This window comes from Podarcis filfolensis (assembly GCF_964270895.1).
Source record: "Podarcis filfolensis genome assembly, chromosome: 15".
NCBI classification, from domain to species: domain Eukaryota; kingdom Metazoa; phylum Chordata; class Lepidosauria; order Squamata; family Lacertidae; genus Podarcis; species Podarcis filfolensis.
Genome location: NC_139618.1, coordinates 34,166,418 through 34,189,457, shown reverse-complemented (window position 1 = coordinate 34,189,457; position 23,040 = coordinate 34,166,418). Strand labels below are relative to the sequence as shown.

The following is a 23,040-nucleotide window of genomic DNA, read 5'->3' as shown; positions in this document are numbered from 1 at the left end:
AAATAGAAGGGCAGTTGTGTTACAGGGAGCCTCCAAAAATCTTGCAAAGCAGTTTCTCTTCCGGGGAGGATGAAAGCCCCACCTCCAGTGGGGAAGAGGCGCAAGGACCAGAGGATGCTGGTGGGAGCCTTAACACCACTCCTGGGCAAGCCGGACAAGAGGGAAACACGCCCTTGCCATCGCCCATCCTGCGCAGTAGCCTAAGGCGCAAAGAGGGAAGGAGAACGTTGGGGGTAACAAAACTCTTATGTTGGGGGAGGTCCAAAAAAAAGACCACTCCCAGATTCTGCTAGCGATTGAGCCAGACATGAGCTCTGGGGCTCTTTACTGTAAATAGTTTGCACCAAAATAAATCCTGTAAAACACAGGTTGGAGTCCTGCCTGGTTACTCTCAAGCAACCGCAACAGCCATCTGACAAATACGTTGTGTAAGGGACTGCCGTTGACAACCATCAAAGTTTTCTAGATGTCATATTGCACAGCGGTCATGACTCCCGGGGGATAGTATGAAACATTACTTCAGTGCACCGGTGTCTGTGCTACCTTTCAGGGCTGGTTTTACTTATGGAACCCTCTTTTGAAAAAGGTTTCATCCCAACATATGAATGAGGTTGCATTTCCCTCCCCCGCCATACGCTGCCATGCACTTTGAGATCAGCTGCAAATACCAGCCATGAATCAAGCAGAGACAGCAAGTGTTCATAGAGAAGTGCTCCTTGACCCTTTCCTACAACACATGCTTTGTGCTGTGACTAAAACCTATTGCCGCCAGTTACCATCTCTGTGGCTGCCACTGTGCAGCGCAGGAAGGGAATCTTCCTGTTGTAGAATAAATGCACATATCAGAATTCCTAAAAATCTCCCTGACGTTTTTCTTTTTTTAAAAAGGGAGATTAGACAACAGATGCTCACAACTATAGGAAAGAGTGTGTTTCAAGTAGGGCTTCTGATAGCCAGAATAAAGGATAGTTATGATTCACCATTTTTGGTTCCTTCTTCCCCGGCCATCACACCAGCCACCTATTGTCCTCTCCATCCTTTAACTACTAAATTGGGACAGGACCTACTCTATATGGGGCACAATGTGAGAAAAATACATCCTGTAACTTCTATCTAACCTGAGTGGGAACAGACTATGCCCAGAGGCAAGCATTTTGGTTAATGGAAGAAAACAAACGACACAGAACATACCAGCTTGATAATCATAGAGAGCTCGAGCGCATAAGCCTTTTCCCTCCAAGTTAAGATTTTGTTGGTAGTTATCAACATAGTCATATTTAGTATCTTCGGGCTGTTCCTGCAAAGGAAGAGTTAACGGAATGAAGCAGGATATTTCAAATGGTACTGACAGCTACCAAGGGTCATTAGTTTTTTAAAAAATCTTCCAGCTAAACTCCAACAAACAAAACCCATGCATCAAATATACGCCAGTTTATACATGTTAAAGGTGCTTGCTTGGGGGGTGGAGAATTCAGAGCAAGAAGATGGAAGGGTGAAAGAAGCAGATAGAACAACAGTGGCTGCATTCATGTGCCACAGTAAACGATGGGTTTCGGCTTATCATGGTTTCTTAGGCATGGGCAGTGCACTAGCCTGAACTCCAGACAGCTCCTGCTTCATCTCTCCCTTTGTGTGAGTGGAGAAATGAACCAGGAAGTCATATTTAAACCTCTGAACCCAAGGTGTTAGGGTGGTTTAAGGGTGGCCAGAGATCCTGGCTTGTTGGGGAGAAACAAACCACAACCCTGGGTTCAGATGTAATGTGAATACAAGCTTTATTCATTTATATAGGTCTGGAGCAAACATTCTCCCTCTGCTACTGCAAGGCTCCTTGTGCTAGCAGACAGGTAATCTACAGCAACAGCTGTTCTAGAAGAAACTTGTCATGCAACAGATTGAGCAAACTATTGCACAAATACAAAATCCGCACTCTGCTTCTACGCTCCCTTGCACAACAATGTTATGCTGGAGCAAAACAGATTAGTGGCTATTTTTCCCTATTATTGAGTTTATTAGGGCTTCCTCAAACTATGAGGGTCAACCATCATTATCTCGGAGGAGGTTGACTAAAGGCTATGGCATACTAAGTGTATCACATTTAAATTTATTGATGTTTTAAAGGAAAACAAATTTTAAAAACCTAAGCAGCAATGACAACCTTCCATCAAGATACAGGCAAAATATGGTCTACTCAAAACAGAAACAGAAAAATTGAGTATAGGATACAAAATGCAAGTGGTGTAAAGGTATCCCAATAACTCATCCCAGGACTGAAGAATGTGTTATGGATGGGTCTTTAGAGACACCATCACTGACATACTGAATAAAAGAATTCAGTCTGTTCTTCCGAGCATATGAGCTGAAGCACTATCTCGATAACCAATGGGATGCCTTCTGGCTGCTATAGACTTCCACTCTCATCATCCCTGACCACTGACAATGCTGGCTGTTCCAGCAAGTTACCCATGTGGTCTTCCACAATCTTCCCTTCCCCCTCTTGGTTTTTTGTTATACACATGCACAGGGACATGAACTGAGCACAGAGACATGAACTGAGCACAGAGACATGAACTAGGGATTCTCCCCTAGTGTTCCACCACCCCAAACATTTTTTCGGATTATGCAAACCTTTGGGTTCCCTCACACCTACCGATCCCTTCCCCTTGCACATGAGTAGCACCGCTCTGGCTACATAAGCAACAGCACTCGCAAGCGGAATGTAAGAAGCAGATTGGCATAAATAAGGCAGGAAATGATCTCGTGTGCATGGAGACTAACCTCAGGGGGTTCATCATAGATAACTCGTTCACTAGGGGGTTCTTCGTACACAGCTTCGTGTTTCTCTTCTGGTTCGTAGGTCGGAGCGCCTGATCTGTAGTTGTTCTGCCTGACAGAATCACCTGGAAGAACAACACACTCTTCTGTTTCAGCCATTAGGTTTGCTATCAGTTTCATCTTTTCTGAATGGGTCTTCATTCAGAAAAGCCTGCACACAATCTCAAAGGCAGCAGGCAAGAGGAATGCAGGAGAAAGTCTGCTACTCAAATGGAATGATTAGGATCCATTAATGAATGGCTTGATGATGGCACCCTAACGTTATTAGATATTAGATATGAATGTAAAAGTCTTCCCATGCGTAGAGCAGCAGTCCAGACATGGTTTTTTTAAAAGGATTTTTGCTGGATCTCTTTGCAGCTCTGATCACCCTATAGGTATATGGATTCACCTCTGCCACACCTCACTTCTTCCTATCAACTAAAGTCATGCTGTGACCTTTGACTGTCACCTGTCCTATATTTGACTAAGTATTTAAACTGCAAGCCTGCCACCAAGGAACTGTCTTTTTCAAAATGTACTGTATAGCAACTCTTCATTTAGTACTTTATGAAGAATTACCCTTTGCAAAAAAGTAATAATTCTTTTATGATGAGAGTATCCTTCAACTTTAAAAAAAAATAAAAATCTGATACTATATGGTGAATCTAATTCTTAAGCTTACAGATGTTTATAGCGAAATGTAAGACAATTGTAGATAATGTTCAGCCTCAATTATGAGTTCAATGATTCAATGGGAACCACCAGGTTTATGTTTTAACTTGCAGTGCCTCCCTTATAGAATTTGAGCATATGAGCTTTCTCAGATGATTTAATAGAACAGCCTAAGCAGTTATATCCCTCCCTTCCTGGGCAGGTTAGTAACTTTTTACTTGCTTTCCCATTCTCTCTTCTTTAGCCACCCACTAAAACTCTTACAAATGTCGGGAATTCCCTGAATCAACTGAAAAATAATCAGCTCTTTTTTTAAGCTTGCCCGTTACAAAAGCTACTGTCTTTCCTAGAGCAAAATATAAAAATCTACATATAGTGGTATAGGGACATTTTATACAAGCAGCACACACACACACACACAAAATTTGGAAACCCACTTAGTTTTTTAAAATGTAGCTAGGTAGCCCAAGGAATATTTAGGGGGGAAATATTTTGTTTTAATGGAATGGAAGCAAAAAGAGTTTTAAGTATACACCTCCCCACGAAACTAGATTTCAAGTTGTGTTTGTTATACACTCCTCCTTCACTATGCTTGGGACAAACAGATCATGTGTGACTACCTGAACATCTTCAGCTATTAAAAACCTGCCATAATCAAGGAACTGAACCCATAAGCTCTCTTATATTAGCTTTACCAAGTTCAGGAACGGGAGAGACTGGAGGTGTATCGTGTACAGACGAACGGACAACAGGAGGAGGGTGAACATCTTGCACGGCAGGGTGGACAGGGGAGACGGGAGCCTCTGCTTGACTGTTCTGCTGGAGAAAGGGGCTCCGCAATTTGCCTGGGAAAGGGGGCACATCAATACAACACACAAAATGGTGAGATAGACGCATCTTTCGGCAACCATTCACTAAGCAGCCCTTAGACAACCCATGTGATTTAGTTCATTATTGCCTTCACGATAACAATTTTAGTATACACTGTACTACTTTTTTATTGTGATGTTATCATTTTATAGCTGTTAGTTGTCTCGGTCAGCTATTACGTAGACATAATCCACATTTTTATAATGAACAGACAGACAGAAAAACAGAATGGTTTAGAATGCTGCTCTTTTAATTAGTATCTGCACTCTGGTTCCATAACTATGGCTTTCCAGTTCAGACACTGTGTCAAAAAAAAAACCCCCATTGTCTTTTGTTTTATATTTAAATACTTGTTTAACCATTCAGGGATGAGGAACGTACAATGCTCTGAATTTTGTTGCACACCACCTCCTATCAGCCCCAGCCAGCATGCACAATGGGAAATGACGGGAGCTGCAGCCCAATAACATCTGTGCCAAACCATAGTTAAATTTCCTTAGCTTTTCTACAGAATGATCAGAGTATAACTGTATGTAGCATGGCATATTGGAAAGCATCTGTCCTGGAAAATAACTGCCTCCAAGTTCATCTGATCCTGTTTAAGGGTGCAATCCTATACGGAGGAACTACAGGATTTGGAGAAAGGATTTGGAGTAAACCCCTGTTATACCAGTTATACCATGCTGGTATAACAGTCTTCCAGGGAAAACATTCCACTGGCAAAGAGAACAGCTGAAATGGAACGGTCGTAGGTAAGGCTTGGATATTACAGGGGTGAAGGACACATATGTCAAATTGTATACCCCTTCAATACAGTGTCACACCTTCCTAAATGCCGTGAGTTCGCATCAGCCCAATTCCCTAGTGCCTAGAAAACTCTCTCCCATCAACTTCAATGGAAAGATGAGAAAAAGGCAGCTGCCCCAGCAGCAGGGACTGCCGCATCCACTTCACCCAGAGGAATATAGAATACTCTGTAACTCAACACCCAATCAAAGGACACCACCACCACTATATAAATCCCATGAACAGAGAGGTCATAGCTCAGATTTGATATAGCCAGGTGCCCTCTTTCTGTCCCCATGTTGTGCACACTTTGAGCTCACAAGGGAGAGGAGAATGAAAGGGAGAACACTAGCACAAAACATACTGGTCTCCAGAACATGCCTAGAGAGCTGAGCACATTGAAACCACACCTCTTCCTAGAAGCTCAAAGTGTAAAAGGTTAAAAAAATTTAAAAAGGTAAAGGAGCCCTGGATGGTTAAGTCCCATCAAAGGTGACTATGGGGTTGTGACGCTCCTCTCACTTTCAGGCCGAGAGAGCCAGCGTTTGTCCACAGACAGTTTTCCGGGTCATTGGACAGCATGACTAAACTGCTTCTGAAGCAACAGAACACCATGACAGAAACCAGAGCGCACGGAAACGCCATTTACCTTCCCGCTGCAGTGGTACCTATTTATCTACTTGCACTGGTGTGCTTTCAAACTGCTAGGTTGGCAGGAGCTTGGACAGAGCAACAGGAGCTCACTCCGTGGCAGGGATTCAAACCACCAACCTTCTGACTGGCAAGCCCAAGAGGCTCAATGGTTTAGACCACAGCGCCACCACGTCCCCACCTCAACATGTACCTTGCCTTGGGACTCCAGACCCAAACACCCAGTGCTCAGCCCCACTCTAGCAAATAGGATGGGGGCAGGATAGAGCATTCCCCAAAGGAAGGAGAGAGGAAGGCTTTCTATGCAAAGCAGCAGGGGACTGAACTGGTCCTGAGAGGCAACAGTGAGAGGGGAGAGCAAAAGGGGCTTGTTGACTCATGTAGGGGCTCCTGCTCACTGTCTGTGAGAGTGGGGGAGACAAATATTGCACAATGTGCTGAAGGGACTAAGCATGTTTCAGATACAAAGGCCATTCCGCTAGTATATCTGCAATGAATCTCCAGTCCAAAGTATAATACCAGTATAGAATTGCTCTGTCAGATACCTGGCTGGGAACTGACGACTGCACCATCTGTGGACATGGACCTCTCCTTTTGTTTGAAGATGTCACGAGGATTCACTGATCTTTGTCCTATTATTGATGCTGCTTCCTGCACAGAGAGAAAGATTTACTGAGTCCTGAGGAAGCATAGCAATTGAGAGGAGATGGGATTTAAAAATAGAATCAATGCTTCCACCTGACTTCAACATGCAAGGGGAAGTGCTGTCATTGGCTGCCAATATATTACAGTTCATTCACCATTGCTAACCAATTCACCGGCAAAATCCAGGGATACAGGAATGCGTTAGAAAAGTCTTTATGGTTTCTTTTAGGGCTAGAAGACTCTGCACGTCATAGGAAAAAATGAGGAAACACTTTCACAGGTTGATTTGCTAAAATTCCCTGGACATTTTTATCAGGTTAAATCGGTTACCCTGATGAAAAGCAAACTTCTATGCATCACAGTTCTAGCTTTGTTTTTACAGTGGTACACACTTATCCTGGCCCTGCAAAGATATTTCACTATTTCAAGGTCAGATAGTAAGGCTGCTCAGAAATGCGATGTTCTCATGCAAAATACAACCACTGTGTGTATATCCTTTAACTATGCTCATTATTGAGGATTGACTTGGAGTTGTTTAATGCAGCAAGCTGTATTTTGAATTAGTTCCACTATGAGGAAGATTCAGAAGCAACCTTGTCAAAAAAGAGAAAGACCCTCACAAATTTGCTGAGTGTTAGCAAGAAGGCAAACTTATGCTGTTCAAGAAGCTCAAAGGGAGTACAGGTGCCCATGAGAAAACCAGCCATCTTGCATTAAAAAGAGATTTCTCAAGAAACAGTCCATGCTCCTCTGAAAGGGAAAGAGGAAACAGGAAGTTATCAGGAGCCCCACATGCAACTGGGCAAGTCTTAAGAGAGTCCAAGTCAGAGATCCAAAAAGGTGAAGAAGAGATCCAAGAGACGCGAGAGAGGATCCAGCTAAGATATATCATCCAGGACCGCCACCAGAGGAGAAGACCCAGCCTATGTCATTCTAACGGAACAGCAGAGGAGGCAGTAATCCTTACAGGGAGTTCAGCTGACAAGTTTGCAAGAGCCATTTGACTGGAGGACGGCTTTAATAATAGATTCTGGATCTTCATGCTAACGAGCATCCAAAAGCACGTATGAGCAAAAGCACATGTGTGTGCATAGCTACTGCATTATAACTTCTTGTGGAATATCCCCAAACTTGAGGTTATGGTTTATAAAATATTATACTGCCATCCCAGCAGTTATACAGTGTCTTGTATTTCACTACTTGCCTGGCCGCCAGTGAGTTGCAGGATGAGGAGGTAACAGTGTGCTCCATTCCTCCCTTTGGCACCACATTTCTTACTGGACGTGAAGAAAGCAAAGCGCTCTCTTCTTCCTGCACACTCAGTGCGGAAACTAACCTTGCAAAAGTTCAAGGTGGGCTTGCAGAGAAGGGACCGAGAGCTCTGCTAGCCAGACCCTCTTGTGGGTAAAAGCAGGCTGGCAAGAATTCTGGAAGCTGGTAACTTTGGTGGGTTTATTTACAAGTAATGCATGGGGTGAGAAATAGTTGTGCGCAATAGTTGTGCTCACTCTTAAGAACAGAACCAAGGTTTCATAATCTTGGTGAAGGTCTGGCCAACAGCTCTCTGCAACACCAGCCGAAAATTCAAATGCAAGTTTTTTTGGAAGGCACAAAGGCCAAGAAGTGTATGGTGGAAATTGCATGTGTGTGTCATGATTTGAGCACTCAAAGACTACTAGTACCTTGCTTCTCCAGAAGCGCAATTGCAAAACTGAGCTGAGGCCACAGAAGTGAATCAAGAAAAAGTAGTGATTGGTTGTATACAAGGCATATACACTCATAAGTGGTCAGGAAAATACACTGGAAGCTACCACCTCCATAGAAATCCCACCACCACCACAGGTTTGATTGTGGAATTTATTGCCTCAAGATGTGCTGAAGACCAAGAAATAAGAAAGAATGGAAGATTCTATATGAATGATCAGGCTTTCCAAACCAATAAGAGGTTTCGCAAAGGTACGCAGGTTCTTTCTGATTCATATATAAAGAATTTTATTTATTTATTTATTTATTTTGACAGAAGCATGCAGTGTAAAAAAACAGTGAGTGTACTGGGACAGATTATAGTCCTTTCAACAAAGCAGTTGGTATTGCTGCTTTGACCCAGTATTGAGAAGCAATGTAAAAAGAACAAATTTGGAGATGCAGATCACCCTGAATGCTAAGGAGTTACAAAGCCTGTGTAAGAACGAAGTAGGACTGTCAAGGATCTTTCTCCCATGTACCTGAGCTTTCTCCACAGACTCACTCCTCCTTCGGAAACCCTTCTGCATCTTGCTGAGGTCTTCTTCCTGCTCCTTCTGTAATATAAGATGACTCCCTTACACCCATGGTAAGGTCAAGCAGAGGCAGTTCTGAGTCTATACGTCTGCACTCTGGAAGATGGAACCAACTCACGAGAAATGAGACTTAGTTATATGATGAACATGAAGATCAGCCTTTGCTCTGAACTGCTTTGCCCAGTCATGCAGCCTGCCTAAGAAAATGATGACCAACAGACACCACCGAATCCAGCTCTCCGTACCACACTTAAAAATGAAATGGACCTTTAAGCCGTGAATGATGAACAGCATAAGAAGCATTTAGAGATTCACAGTTAGAACCCAGTGCTTGCCTGCAAGTATCAAGACGGGACTTGGGGCTGTTCTGTGTGATCTTCGCAGGCAACACAGCTCCCTCTGTATTCATAAGTCTTTTTAAAAGAACACTTAGACCAACAGGAAAAGTGACAATTTCAGACCTTACCCATTGTTGTTTTTCTTTATTGACTGACTCCGTTTCCTGCTGTTGCTGGAATTTCCTGCAAATTAAAACAAAAACAAAAACCTCCACAGTTAAATGAAGTTATGTCAATGACGGTTCAAATATTCAACATAAAAGTGCTCCTCTGTATTCAGACTCAACCTGGCGTTCAACTGGGATAGAAACCCAAGAGTTTGCACCCATTCCTATTACCCAACATAACCAATTTTGTCCCCAGGCCCCATTTCAGAAGCTAGTGTTAAGCTTTAAAGACTTAAATGAACTGGGCCCAAGGTAACTGGAGGACTACCTCATCTCTGCATATGTATACACTGGTGCACAACTCATTGCTCCCCTCTTACAAGGGGATTACAAAGGAACATCAGGAGAAACTTCCTGATGGTGTGCATTGTCTGAAGATGGTAGACTCTCCTTCAACAGAGGACTCTAAAACAGAGGCTGGATGACCAGCCATAACAGGTGCCATAACAGTAGATGAGGACAGACTGCAGCTGAGCGCAGCGCAGACTGTAGAGAGTGTGATTTTTAGAGCGTCAGACTAGGACTTGGGAGACAAGGATTCAACTCAATTCCAGCTAAGCCATGAAATTCACTGGGTGGCTTGGAGCAGTCACTCTCTCTCAGCCTAACCTACCCCTCACAGATATATATATCTTTGCATGTAGAAAGACCCAGGTTTAATTTGTTAGCACTTCCCAGTGCTGCTGGGGTAGAAAGACAATCCTGGACTAGACAGGCCAAAAATATGACTCACTGTTAATGGAGCTTCCTACATTCCAGATTTCCTGCATTAGCAGAGTATTGGACTAGATTACACTTGGGGTCCCTTCCAACTCTGATTCAGAAATGAAGTGAGTGGGAACAAATGAAGTGAGTTAGAGAGTACCATGGTTATAGAATTCCTTCCCAAGGAAAACCAGCCTCCCACCCAGAACTGGATCTTTAAGAAGGCTTTTAAATTGCTAGTGCTGCTTTTTTTAACCAAGATGCTTCAGACTTTTTATTTTCATAATATACAGATTCCAAGAAGACAAACCACATATATACACACAAGACACACACACACACATATACATATACATATCAGTAATAAGAGAATGCTATCCTGAAAACTAGCATTTAAAATGGTTTATGAATAAAATCTAACACACTGCAAATGTCATGGCAATTTTTTTCTTCTTTCTTTCCTAATAGATCCATGTCATCCATAAAACATTACCCTACACTTGCAGCTGTGCACATTTAGCTGAAGTTAACACACACAGTAATAATCCCATATCCCATTCTGCACTTAACTCCAATGCTAACCTATGATTATAACCCCAAAATACATTTTTATGGTTATATGGAATATTATACCAAGTTATACTCTGCCTTTTCCAGATACTTCAGTTTTTATGTATTCTGCTATTTTTATGTAGCGCACACATATTTTGTGGTCTATGTTGTTTTTATTTTACACTTTTTGCTTTCTCAAAACTAAGCTTAAAACAGTGAAACAGGAAAACCATCAGCAAGTTCAAATTCATTTTTTAGCGCATTATGCCGAAGAACAGTTTCCTCAACCTTTGGAGCAGAAATACTTTTGAAAAGAGCTACAAGGAAGTCCCCCTAAAGATCTGTCTCTACAGAGCAAGGATAATTTTGGCTGCGCACTTCAGGGGTATTTCCCCTGGACTCACTGAAGTCTGGTGACAGGAACACCACAGGACTTTTAACATCATATCCCCCACCCCAAATCTCTTTGATGCCACATCACTGAGACGTAAGCCAGGAACAACATACCATCTGACCTAAGCCCTGCTCTCAAAAGACAATTACTTCTGGTGTCGGCAAGGCATGGCAGGAGAGGGGGGACATTATTTCATCTGGGATTGTCACAGGGTGTCCTCAAGGGGGCTACTCTTTTGAAAGTGCTGTAAGTGCTCCATTTTCTGAAGAGTGTGCGATTCTCTCTTTTTTGCTGCTTACTGTTATGGCAGATGCTATTCTGCTGCCTCTTTAAAGTACAGTGGTACCTCGGTTTTTGAACGTAATCTGTTCCAGAAGACTGTTCGGCTTCCAAAACGTTTGAAAACCGAGGCACAAAGGGCGGCCTGCAATTTCAATGGAGAAAATTGAAAAAATAAATAAATCAACTTCTGAGGCACGTTCAAAAACAGAAGCATTTACTTTGGGGATTTTGGCGTTCGAAAACCAAAAAGCTTCCAAGACACTCGAAAACTGAGATTAAGAACTTAATTCGTTCTGGAGGTCCGTTCTTAACCTGAAACTGTTCTTAACCTGAGATACCACTTTAGCTAATGGGGCCCCCCGCTGCCGCCGCACAATTTCTGTTCTCATCCTGAAGCAAAGTTCTTAACCCAAGGTACTATTTCTGGGTTAGCGGAGTCTGTAACCTGAAGTGTCTGTAACCCGAGGTACTACTGTATCTTAATTTATCTGTACTGGAGATAATTTGATTTAAAAACAAATCAAAACCAGGGTTATACTGTATATCTTTTAAATATTTAACACTCACTCCTATTCCAAAGAGAAAAGAAATATTTCTGCAGAGTGTTGTGAAAGTTCAAATCACCTCCCCAACTATGAAATTTACTGTGTGGCCCTTGGAAGGTCACACTCTCAGCCCAACTATTCTCATCACTGTTGAGATGCTAAAGCACTGCTCTGAGCTCCCGGAACAACACTGGGAGGACTTTTATGGTCACAGGAAAGCAGTGGATCAGAAAGACTGGCATAGGCCATTGCCTTGATGACTTCCTCCGGATCTGTAACAACAGAACTCACAGGAAACACGCTTAGGCAAGTAAATGAAAAAACTCAACGTGTTTGCTTGGGTTCACAAACTGCATTGCTTGCCTCGTTATTTGGGGCTTCCTGTGTGGTTTTGGGTGGGTTGAGGGAAAAGGAGCAATGATATGAATGAGCAAGGTCAGCACCCCAGATAAGCCACGTATATCCCGAATACAGTTGACTCCAATCTTGCAAGACAAAAATCATTAAACTGAAGCCGTAAATTCTCAGGCTGGATTCACAGAGGCGTAAGTGCTACTTCTCCCCAGCAATTTTCTCTTCGCAGAAATTAGAGTGCCAATATATCTTTGCTCAACTGAGGTAGCAATTAATGTGGCTTTTGTTAAAATTAAACAGACTCACTTCTGAGCATCTATCTCACTGGCTCGCTCCTTATATCTTCGCTCGCGCAAAGTTGCTTCCTGCAATTCCCGCTCTCGGCGCTCTTTCTCCAGGCGCTGACGCTCCTCCTCTGCTTTCCTCTTCTCTTCTAGTCGGCGGTTCTCCTCATCTTTCTGAAAGGGTGAGCGCAACAAGTCCGAATTAAAAGCAGCAACCTTTGAAGAATAGGTTACTTCCTCCCCTTCCACCAGATGTGAATCTTAGTCTACTCACACTCTATGTTAAAACATTCACCCAGCCCCTCAAAATTACTAGCTTTGCCTCTGTCATGTCTAATGTAGAAGCACAATGGAGGAGGAATGGAGGAAGGGATCTGCGCCTCTGCCACCGGCCCACTGAGTTTCTGCGCTGTTTATGTGGGAGTGGGCTTCACCTTCTTGTCCATCCAGCATAGGGACAAAGAAAAGGGTTGCTCTATCCCTTCTCCACTAGCCTGCCCTGTTTCTATGGCAGCTGCGCATGAGGTGAAGTCGCATCCTGCTTGTCCAGTACAGGAACATGGAAATTTGCCTTATACCAAGTCAGAGCATTGGTCCATCCAGGTCAGTATTGTCTACACCAGGGTTTCCCAAACTTGGGTCTCCATGGGGGGGGGGGGGGGTTGGACTACAATTCCCATTATTCCTGACCACTGGTCCTGCTAGCTAGGGATGATGGGAGCTGTAGTCCAAAAACTGATGGAGACCCAAGTTTGGGAAAGACTGGCCTACACTAACTAGCAGTAGTGGGCTAGTGGTAAAAGAACAGACTGTTCTGTCTCTTTGGCACAAGCCCAGCATGTTTCTATGTTTGATGTGCTAGAGGTTCGTCTGCTGGGTGTCTAGCGTAGTAGCAGAGCAGGCTGATGGCAGCCCTCTTGGTTTTGATGCTTGATTTGGAGGAGAGAGCTTCACCCCCTCTGTGTCTTGCTGGAGAAAGGATGGGGTGATTTATGTCTCCGCTGTTAGCCTGCTAGATGAAAAGGAGGGATCCTTCCTTCTTCATTATCCAGCACAGAAATGCAGTGGATTGCAGAAGAAAGTGCAAGGCTTTTCCATACCTCTTCTGGCAGCCTGGCCACTTGCCTGGGAGAAACATCTAATTTGCCTATGGTGGCCAAGTTAGAGGTTCAAAATTATGTTGTATTCAATGGTTGCACCTTAGTTCTTTTCCATTTTTAATGCCGACAAGTCGACTTATCACCTTCTACTCCTTATTCTAACACACTTTACAAATAACTCATGCTATGACGTCAGCGTAATACAGAACTCCACCATGAATGGTAATTTCTTTATTTCCAGGGCCCTCCCCTGGAAGGTGCTTCAATGTGCCTCTTTCACAGTAGGACAAATAATTTATATTTTTTAAATAGGCCATCACATCCTGAAGGTGCAGGACATATAAACAGAAGAAGAAGAGTTTGGATTTGATATCCCACTTTATCACTACCCGAAGGAGTCTCAAAGCGGCTAACATTCTCCTTTCCCTTCCTCCCCCACAACAAACACTCTGTGAGGTGAGTGGGGCTGAGAGACTTCAGAGAAGTGTGCCTAGCCAAAGGTCACCCAGCAGCTGCATGTGGAGGAGCGGGGAAGCGAACCCGGTTCACCAGATTACGAGTCCACCGCTCTTAACCACTACACCATACTAGCTCTCCAACAATGCTCCATCCTCACCCACCACTCAAATAATTTATCTGCACAACATTTTGATTTCTCTCTCCATGCCCAAGTTAAAACTTAGCTCCCAAAACTAGGCCGTCTACTGGGCTCAGTAGACTAGACTGCTCTGAAAATCGGTGTTCCGAAAATTGTCCAGGGCTTGGACTTTGGAGAATTTGCATTGAGAAGGGAGTTCTGTCAGTAGTGAACAGCCGACTGCTGTTCTCACCTTTTCGATCTGAACCAGACAAAGAGCTGTTGTCATTAAGAGGGGTGACTTGAGTGGATCTCAGAGATTTTAATGGAGTCTAAGTCATTCAGGGCTCCACGGGTCATACCCAGCTGCTTGAATTGTGCCTGGAAGTGAACAGAAAGCCAGTGCAAAGGGACTGCTGGCATAACACCCTTTCTGCGGATGCCAGGAAATACTTTGGGCAGGAAGCACCAATATAAATGAAAATGTAACCAAAACGCTTTACAGCCTCTCTGATACAGCTTAGTTACAAACACAGACTCTGCTCCACTGGTTTGAAACTAATTGCTTTTGCTTTGCAAGGAATGAGATAAAGCATGCAATGAAAACATGAGGGAACTGCAAGACCACCCCAGCAAAAACAGGCACACGGAAGTTGTTCGAATTAAGTACATACCTCTGCTTTGGCCCAGAAGCTATCTTTGCTGACTCTTTTGATCTCAGACATGGCATTAGTTTTCTGGTAGACCGAGCCCTGTTGTATAAGAGGATCACAGAGTTTAAAAAACATCCTTAGTTGCTATTAGTTGTTAAATAAAATGCATGGAAGCTGCTAAGTCTATACTTCTTAGAGCCGCATTATACTGAATTTGGGAAGTGTTAACAAAATACTTCGTATATTCTACTCAAACCATTACAGAGGACATTCAAACTGAGACTATTCCCTGGCTGCAAAGGTCTTGGGGAAGGAGGTAGTAAGAATGCATTAAGCCACATTTTAACTCACATCTGTGAGCTCAGCTATGCAGGAAAGTGCAAGAATTACAGGACCAAGTAATTTTACTAGCCAGTCTGCCCATTTACATAGTAAAAGTAATAGTAGTAATAATAATAATATTTATATGCCACCCATCTGACTGGTTAGAGATTGCAAACAAGTACAATTCAAGAGTATGCATTAGCACAATGCTCATTCACAGTAAATGATGGTTAGTGGTTGCTAGGATGTGAAAATGTGGCTGCTAAAGAGGAAAAGAACAGAGATCAGATTTTTCAAGGGGAAGAGGCAACAGAACTTCAAAAGAGAAAGAAAAGGAGGAAGGAAATATTTGCAGCGGGAAGTGCTTCACTGATCAACGATCAAGAAAAAGTATCTTTGCTTTCTGCAAATCTTCCAGTACAAATAAGGTTTTAAAAAATGCAATCAGTCATATCAGCGGCCGATTCAGAGCACACGTGTGGGGCAATGGCAGTTGTGAACTCCAAACAGGATCAGCAGCATTATCCAGATCCATTCAGAAGTCACAATGCAAAAGGATAAACTCTCTCTCTAGGATGCAGGTACTGAAATTTGTAAACATCCATTTTCTTTTTACAAATTTCTACTTAATTTCCACATTCTTCCACCTACAATCACTTTCATCTTCCATAACAGTTTGTTGGAAGGCCAAATTTAACTCCTATTAACACAATCTCAAAAATAACTCGTCCAGATATTAAATAAATTAATCTGAGATAATGTGAGACGTTGATTAAAACAGGCAATTAATTTCAAAACCTAAAATCTTCCAAAAAAAGGAAGAAAAGGCAATTTACTATTGACCAAGCACTTCCTAAACCTGGTGTCTTAATTTTTGCAGAGCTAAATGCTCCCAACATCTAGTGAGAGATGTTGATACATAGGGTAATCCTAGTCAACGAAATGCAAGGACAGACCTTTCAAGAATGTATTGCATTTGACATTTTAAAGCTTCCTTGTGAATTTTTCCAACAAAGGACCAGAATGCAAGAATTATGGGGCACTTACGCCTGCCTCCCCCCGCCCAAAAAAGGTGGAAGGAAATGTCTCTAGGTGCATACTGTTTCCCGCAAAGAGGATTTTATGACTAACCAATTAAGACTTGCTTTGCTGGTGTTAACACGCCAGCAGCTATCTAGAAGCATGTCAGAGGGAGAGAGAGGCAGATTTCCAGTTTAAGAATACTAATACACTGAATTCCAGGGGATTCCCATGTGCCCTCTTTTGTGTCTTTTCTAAGTCCACTTCCTACAGTTTTGTAACAAAAATATACCAATAATGAACTAATGTGTTACTGCAACATTAACTATTTGCACTATTATTCAGTGAGAAAATACTGCACTATAATTCAGTGAGAAAAGTCAGATTGTGCTGCAGCAAACGGGTAGGCTGCCCAAGTGGTAGTCTTGAGATAACAGAAGTATCTGAACTGAAGATACTGGTCCAGAGGCATCCTGTGTTCTGCTGCATCTTTCTACACCTATTCTCAATAGCACATTCACCTTCAGAATGTGCATCTTCATGAGGCATCTTCAGAAGAGGATAGGAGCCCTTATTCCACCTGTCTGAAGTAACAGCCTTGGATTTTTATGAAAACATAATTTCTGACAAAGGTGATTTTCACAACCAATTCTATACAGTAAATAAGGTTATGCTACCCATCAGATCCCAACGTATTCTTGTAGAATTTGTCATGTCAGTCTATATTTCTCAGGAGTTCTGACAGCTACCTGTTTCCCTTAAAACCAGGAATGGTGAGTCCCCACCCCCCACTGAAGGCTTTGTCTCCTTTGTGGTTGTCAGCGGTTGCATGTGGGTAGGAAGTGAGACTAACACCATCCTACAAACACACATTCTATCTTGCACAATTTCTCTTTTTAAGATTCTTAAAAAATTCTTAAGAAAATGAGAGAGCATAGAGGGTGTTCTTAAATTAAGGTGATACTTTACTTAAAACAACCCCCGCCCCGCCCCACACATTTATTTTATTTTTTATTACTTGTATGTATAGCCTGCTCTGCACCAAAGAATGGGTTGCAAAAATTTCACAGTTAAAACAAATTCAGTTTGCATTATTATTATTATTATTATTATTATTATTATTATTATTATTAACAACAACTGAATTTCTATACCGCCTTATCCATAGCTGTCAACGTTTCCCCTTTTTTAAGGGAAATTCCCTTATTCCAAATAGAATTCCTTGCAAGAAAAGGGAAAAGTTCACAGCTATGCCTTATACCCACAAGTCTCAGGATGGTTCACAGAATAAAATCAGAATATAAAACCACAAAATACATAATAATAAAAACAACCCAATACCCCCACCCCACCCACAAAAACCCTACATCTTAAAAGGGCATAGGATGTCAATCAAATCAACCAAAGGCCTGGTTAAAAAGCAACGTTTTTAAATGAAATGCAAACGCACCCGTAAAAACACAAAACCCATCAATGACAAAACAGCAGAAGCATCGCAGGAGGTTGGACACATCGCCAAAAGGCCTGGGTAAAGAAGTGCACCCTGACCAATGGCGAAATACCAAACAATGGTGGAGGGCAGACATCAGAGGCAAAGGCATTCCACACAAAAAGCCCTCCTCAAACCACAGAGGGCAATGGCACTAACCAGAGGGCCTCCCTGCTGATCTTAACACCTAGGCAGGTCGATGTGGGAGGAGGCATTCCTTCAAGTTGTTCATGTATACCCCATCCAGACCCCTCATTCAACCCAGCCTCACAAACATACACACACACGATTCATACACACCAAACTAGATCCAATCTTTCAAACCACTCTGCCCTCTCGATCCACAACAGGGTGAGGGCTGCCTTCCCTCCTCAAGCCCAGATACCTTTTGAAAGCATGAATCCTGGTGGCTTTTTTTATCAGTTGAGATTTCCAACCACGCAGCAGCTAAGTGGAAAACAGGAGCTGGCTTTACAATGAGTTATCAAGAGGCTGGGAAATAGCACTATGAGGGGTCTCGCTTTAAAAAAGTACAATTGGATACTATATGGTTCTTTTTTTGTCACTTACATTAATAAATCAGTTGCCTCATTTAAACCTCCTGCAACAAATGCTACCTTAGGGATTTCTTTATGTACTGACTTTATGGTGGAATGGCTATTCTTCACTTTCAGTTTGTTGTTTTTGCATGCTTTCTGAAACCAATTTTTTAAAAATTAAAGCATTGTTTTTGAAGACTCCATCCTTGCAAAGAGCTCTTCCCTACGCCTACTCTCCCTGGGACACCTTCCTTGGAGCTTGGAACGGAAGAGATGGGCCTTCCAGAGGCACTGTGAACCCCCAGATTCCTCAATTATTATTTTTTTAAACAGACGAAATCTAATCCCTTGTCTCTTCACAACACAAGCTCCTAAGTTAAAGCTCCAAGACAAGCTGCTTCTGTGAAGCAACACATGCCATACAAACCTTCGGTGTAGGGTATTTATTTTAGCTCAAGTGCCAACAAAAAGTTCTCAGCAGCCCAGCCAGTCCATTCACCACAATGTTCCTCCTCCTGTATGCTACCAAGAGCTCAGAGCAACTCACCACTGGAGTCTGAGGACCTGCCTCCTGGAACTTGCTGCCTTCTTTATGAAAGTTGTAGTTTGCCCCCGAAGCCTTGGCCACTTTCTCTGTGATGGCTTCTGGCTCCACATCCTCGTCGGCCCGAGCATTTATTGTCACATGAGCACCCTGAAATGAGATGCAGAGAAGGGAGAGCTAGAGGGCAGGAGAGCATCATCAGTCAGTGCAAGACGAAATCCTGCTCTAGTGAAGGGCGATCTGGAATCTCTCTCTCTCTCTTTTCTGCCAGAACGTTCAACACAAAAGGACTCCCCCCAAGGTGGCTTGCATAAAAGCAATTTCACTAGGGTCTTTTCCATGCTCCCTCCCCCTCCAAAATGTATCTGAATGCTCTGAAGCGGTATTTCCTTCCCCATAAGCTCCAAGTTTTTGTAGCTTTTCCGCTACTTTAATCTCATCTTGCATTCCTGACTTCTGGCAATAAGCAGTAACTCAGCTGCAAATTTTGTAGTCTCAGCCACCCTTATCCCCTAGGACTGCACTGTGCAGAGATTGGGGATGAGAAATCAGAAGGTCCCAGTTGTGCTTTAGGTGAGCTGCTGGGTGATGAAAGTAGGGCTGGGTGATATATTACTATATTGTCCAAAACCGTTTGAAGTCCGTATCGTGATAACTGTTTCATAATTTTTGACATGGCAATTTATGTGTGTGCTGTGCAAAAATCACATTTTTTGAAAAAACACAAAGCCAGCCAGTGCTTCTCTCGACTCATGTAACTCCTGTTAACTCTACCGCCTCAGCTCACCCCTGCCTCCTGCAGGGGTAAGTGAATCACAAGAGCAGGAACTGGCAAAAATCACGATGCAGGAAAAACCGCGAAGCCAGCCAATGCAAATTGCGAGTTGTCTGTAATGGTCTGAGAACCTCACTACATTCGAACCTATTTCCTACAAATGTCAATCTTGTGCACATACGTATTTGGAGGTATTGTGGTCCTGAGCTGTTTATAGGTCAAAACCTGCACTTCAAATTGGGTCTGGAAACTAATTGGAAGCCAGTGCAGACAGGCCAGGATTGGTGTCAAACGCTCAAACCACCTTGCCCCACCTGGCCACCGAATTCTGCACCGGCTGAAGTTTCTGAACAACCTTTGGAGCCAGCCCCATGTATAACAAACCGCAGTAATCTAACCTAGAGGTTACCAGAGCATAAGACAACGGGAGTTAGGGGCACAATTGGGCTCAGACATATAAATTACTAAAACCCTTACTCTAATCCACTCCTGCTGCGAGGAGAAAAATCCGTAAGGATAAATCCTGCCCTACCCCAAGTGCTTTGTATGTGGGTCAGGAAATAAAAACAGGTGAATACAAGAAAGGTTCAAGGAGCCCAAACTGCGTGGATGTGATAATGGGGAAATATATGGAGGATTGCTGTCCTACAGGAAGGATGTTCACTTTGGTACGGCTTGATATTGCTCACTGCTTACTGAATGGCTTCTGACTGGTTAGTGGCTATTTCAAGTTGCAAGAGCAGTGCTGCCAGGTCAGATTAAAGTTCCATCTAGTTTTGTTGCTGGGGGCCAATTAGGTTTCAAGACTAGCACTGTCTGTCTGGTAGCTGCCTATTCCCTACTGCTTGATTTCTAATCAGGAATTACAGAGCAGCATTAAGTCTCCAGTGTTCTCCCCCATCCCAAAAGCGACTCATAGGAGGTCACCCCACAAAACCTCCTACCACTCGGGGAGCACAGAGGTCGACACACCCCAAACTCCTGATACAACTTGACCACAGAGCCATTTATATGGGAGGGCATTCAGCTGAAAGGAAAGACGACGATGGAAAATAAAACAGAAGATTAAATACCTTTAGGAAGTTTGCTACAGAGCTGACATGGTTGGCGCAGGCTCCCTTTCTCACATCATTAACGCCTTCACCAAACTATGAAAAGAAAACATGAGGAGCTTAAGTGGGGAGTAGGGACACACACCACATATCAAGGGTTATTTACTTTACTCCAACAGAGTTGCCAACTGGCAACTGAAGATGGGAGGAGGAAAGAAACACTTTGAACACACATGGAGACAGACCTGGGTAACAGCTGGATTTTATATTTCCAGAGAGCTTTTTTTGGGTGGGGGGAGTTGCTGATAAATCATTTTATGTTCCTTCTTCTCTGCAGGTCTTGGTGTAAACTGAAACCAGAATATCATCTAACAGAGCCTCCTTTCCATGACTCTTGTGCCTCTTGTGGCATTCCATCTCGAGTCCATGACCGGATGCAAATGCCATGACTTCAACAGCAGGCATGGTTTTTTTCACCTCCATCCTGCTTGGTTTATCATCTAGCGCTATGTTTCCCCAAGTACTGCAGCTGAGATTGACACCCTGGAGTCTATGAGACTGCGAATAAAGACCATAGGGTCAAAAAGGACCTGGGGTAGAAAGGAAGTTTGCAAGATACAGTGCAAAAAATTAATGAGAAACACGAGCCTCAGAAATCAAGAATATGCTCGTGTACAAAGAGCTCCCCTCTTGCCAATGAGGATCCTCTGTACTTAATGATTCTGTAATACAACAGTTTTCTCAGACCATGCTGCTTTACTGAAAAAAATGTATACAGGTGCACTTTTACTTTTTTATGTTAGTTGTACTTTATTTTTTTCAAGTTATAACTCTTAGCAATGGTGATTTATGGTTAATAAATGTTGATTATAGATTGATATTTCTTGGCATCATTTCATCTACGCTCCTAAGAATTTGGTTTGGGGTTGAAGATAACTTTATAAACTGATCAAGGGGTCCATGAACTGAGAAGCTTGGGAAACCATGAACTAGGAAGTTTGAAAACTCTTTTGCGACCTTTTGGCTGGCCTAATAAAGCCGTTGTCCTAGTATAGACATTGAAGTTTGACCAAAATAGAATTACTGAAGGGACTGGACTCCAATGGCACTTCTCTACAAACTGTTTATGTTAACTATTCTAAGAGAGCCATTTATCATTACAAGATCCAGCTCCTCGACTGTAGACCAGGAAGAATGGGGTGAAAAGGATGCACAGCAGTCTGAACTAGGAGGCAAAAAAGGTGGAAAGTTTGCAAAGCCTGAATTCTAAATATCACTAAATTCTCAGATTAAAACGTTAATGGAACAGTTTTAGTTAATAATTTCTGCCAATCTAAATGTTAACCTAAACACCCCAATAATCAATATAAGTAAATGGAAAAAAGCAAAACCTAGTTTATGACATCATCTACACATTTCATATTAATGTGTTTTTTACAGAGAAGTCTTAGTGGTAGTGGCTGTCAGTTTCCATAAGGCTGATCAGACTTCCTACAACTTTTGCCCCACTTTCTGCTATCTTGTTTTCCTTCTAGTCAGCTGTTTGCTCTTTCACTGAAGTTTCCTTAACATTTGTGGAGAGAATTTGCAGCAGCTTTGCAAGGCCCCACTTGGCAATATAAAATGAATGCTTATATTTTAAATTCTCTCTCTCTATATATATATAGTGACTGCAATTAAAACATTTGATTTTATACATCTTTGTTAAGAAAGTTAAAATAGGACCAACATCACAGATAATTTTGCACAGGATTGCAGCCCCAGTGTTGGTGGCCTTTTCATCATCGAGGCAAATGCTGGGGGCTCTCTCTTCCCCTTGCACACGGAGATTAGCCATTTCCAGTTCCCTATTTGTGGCAAGCCATAGAACAATGTTTCACACAAGCAAGCACACTTGCCTGCAAAGGAGGACCAAACATTCATTTGCAGGCAGGCACAAAAAAAGAGAGCCTGTTTAGACAATCTGCAAACAACTGTCACAAACTAGGATTGGTACTGATCTCTGTGCATGAGGGAAAAGAGGAAAGACTCTGAATTAGGGTTGCACTTGAACAGCTGCATTGGTATGTGTGATACAGCTGGGATCTAGGTGTTGGATTTTCCAACACTGGTGCTTTACTGTGAAAGGGCTTCATCTTTTTCATAATGAAGGATACATCCCCTAACTTCCATAGCCAAACGGAACCATATTCTACATACCCAATTGATGAGCACATATTTAGGCAAGCCAGAGTTCGGATCTTTCACTCTGCAGAAAGCATACATCACTTTCCCACTATTGAGCTCTTCCACCATCTCCTCCAGGCCACCATCTGTATAGTATTGTTTGACAAGAAGAATAACAGGTAGAAGTCAAAGCAACCGATTAACTTTGTCAACAAAATCCGGTATGCAAGGACAGGACAAAGATTAAACCACACTGCACAAGAGGTAACATCCATTAGCTCAAAGTGTTTATAAAGGTAGGGGCTGAAATACAACGTCACGCATTAAGACTGCTCATAACAGTACTTGCATTAGTGCAGTGAAATGCGTGGCTTCTTTTTTTGCTGTGAAAAGCTGGTCCCCATGCAGCTCACAAAACTGCCCTCACTGAAGCTTTCGACACTCCATTCAGTTTCAAAAC

The 23,040-nt window shown here is 42.7% G+C and overlaps 1 protein-coding gene across 4 annotated transcripts in view; it reads right to left on the bottom strand.

Moving 5' to 3' along the window:
- DBNL (drebrin like) overlaps nucleotides 1–23,040 on the bottom strand; it is a 35,244-nt gene that overhangs the window by 3,426 nt on the left and 8,778 nt on the right. Inside the window, exons 3-13 of one of the 4 annotated variants that reach the window (XM_083588778.1) lie at nucleotides 22,614–22,726; nucleotides 20,436–20,510; nucleotides 18,591–18,737; nucleotides 14,693–14,770; nucleotides 12,364–12,515; nucleotides 9,187–9,241; nucleotides 8,667–8,741; nucleotides 6,342–6,447; nucleotides 4,185–4,334; nucleotides 2,779–2,900; nucleotides 1,192–1,297 (exon numbers count right to left, since the gene is read on the bottom strand). In XM_083588778.1, the coding sequence (XP_083444904.1) occupies nucleotides 1,192–1,297; nucleotides 2,779–2,900; nucleotides 4,185–4,334; nucleotides 6,342–6,447; nucleotides 8,667–8,741; nucleotides 9,187–9,241; nucleotides 12,364–12,515; nucleotides 14,693–14,770; nucleotides 18,591–18,737; nucleotides 20,436–20,510; nucleotides 22,614–22,726 (1,179 nt within the window). The remainder of the gene's footprint in view (nucleotides 1–1,191; nucleotides 1,298–2,778; nucleotides 2,901–4,184; nucleotides 4,335–6,341; nucleotides 6,448–8,666; nucleotides 8,742–9,186; nucleotides 9,242–12,363; nucleotides 12,516–14,692; nucleotides 14,771–18,590; nucleotides 18,738–20,435; nucleotides 20,511–22,613; nucleotides 22,727–23,040) is intronic. The other 3 variants (XM_083588779.1, XM_083588780.1, XM_083588781.1) reach the window with 3 other exon arrangements.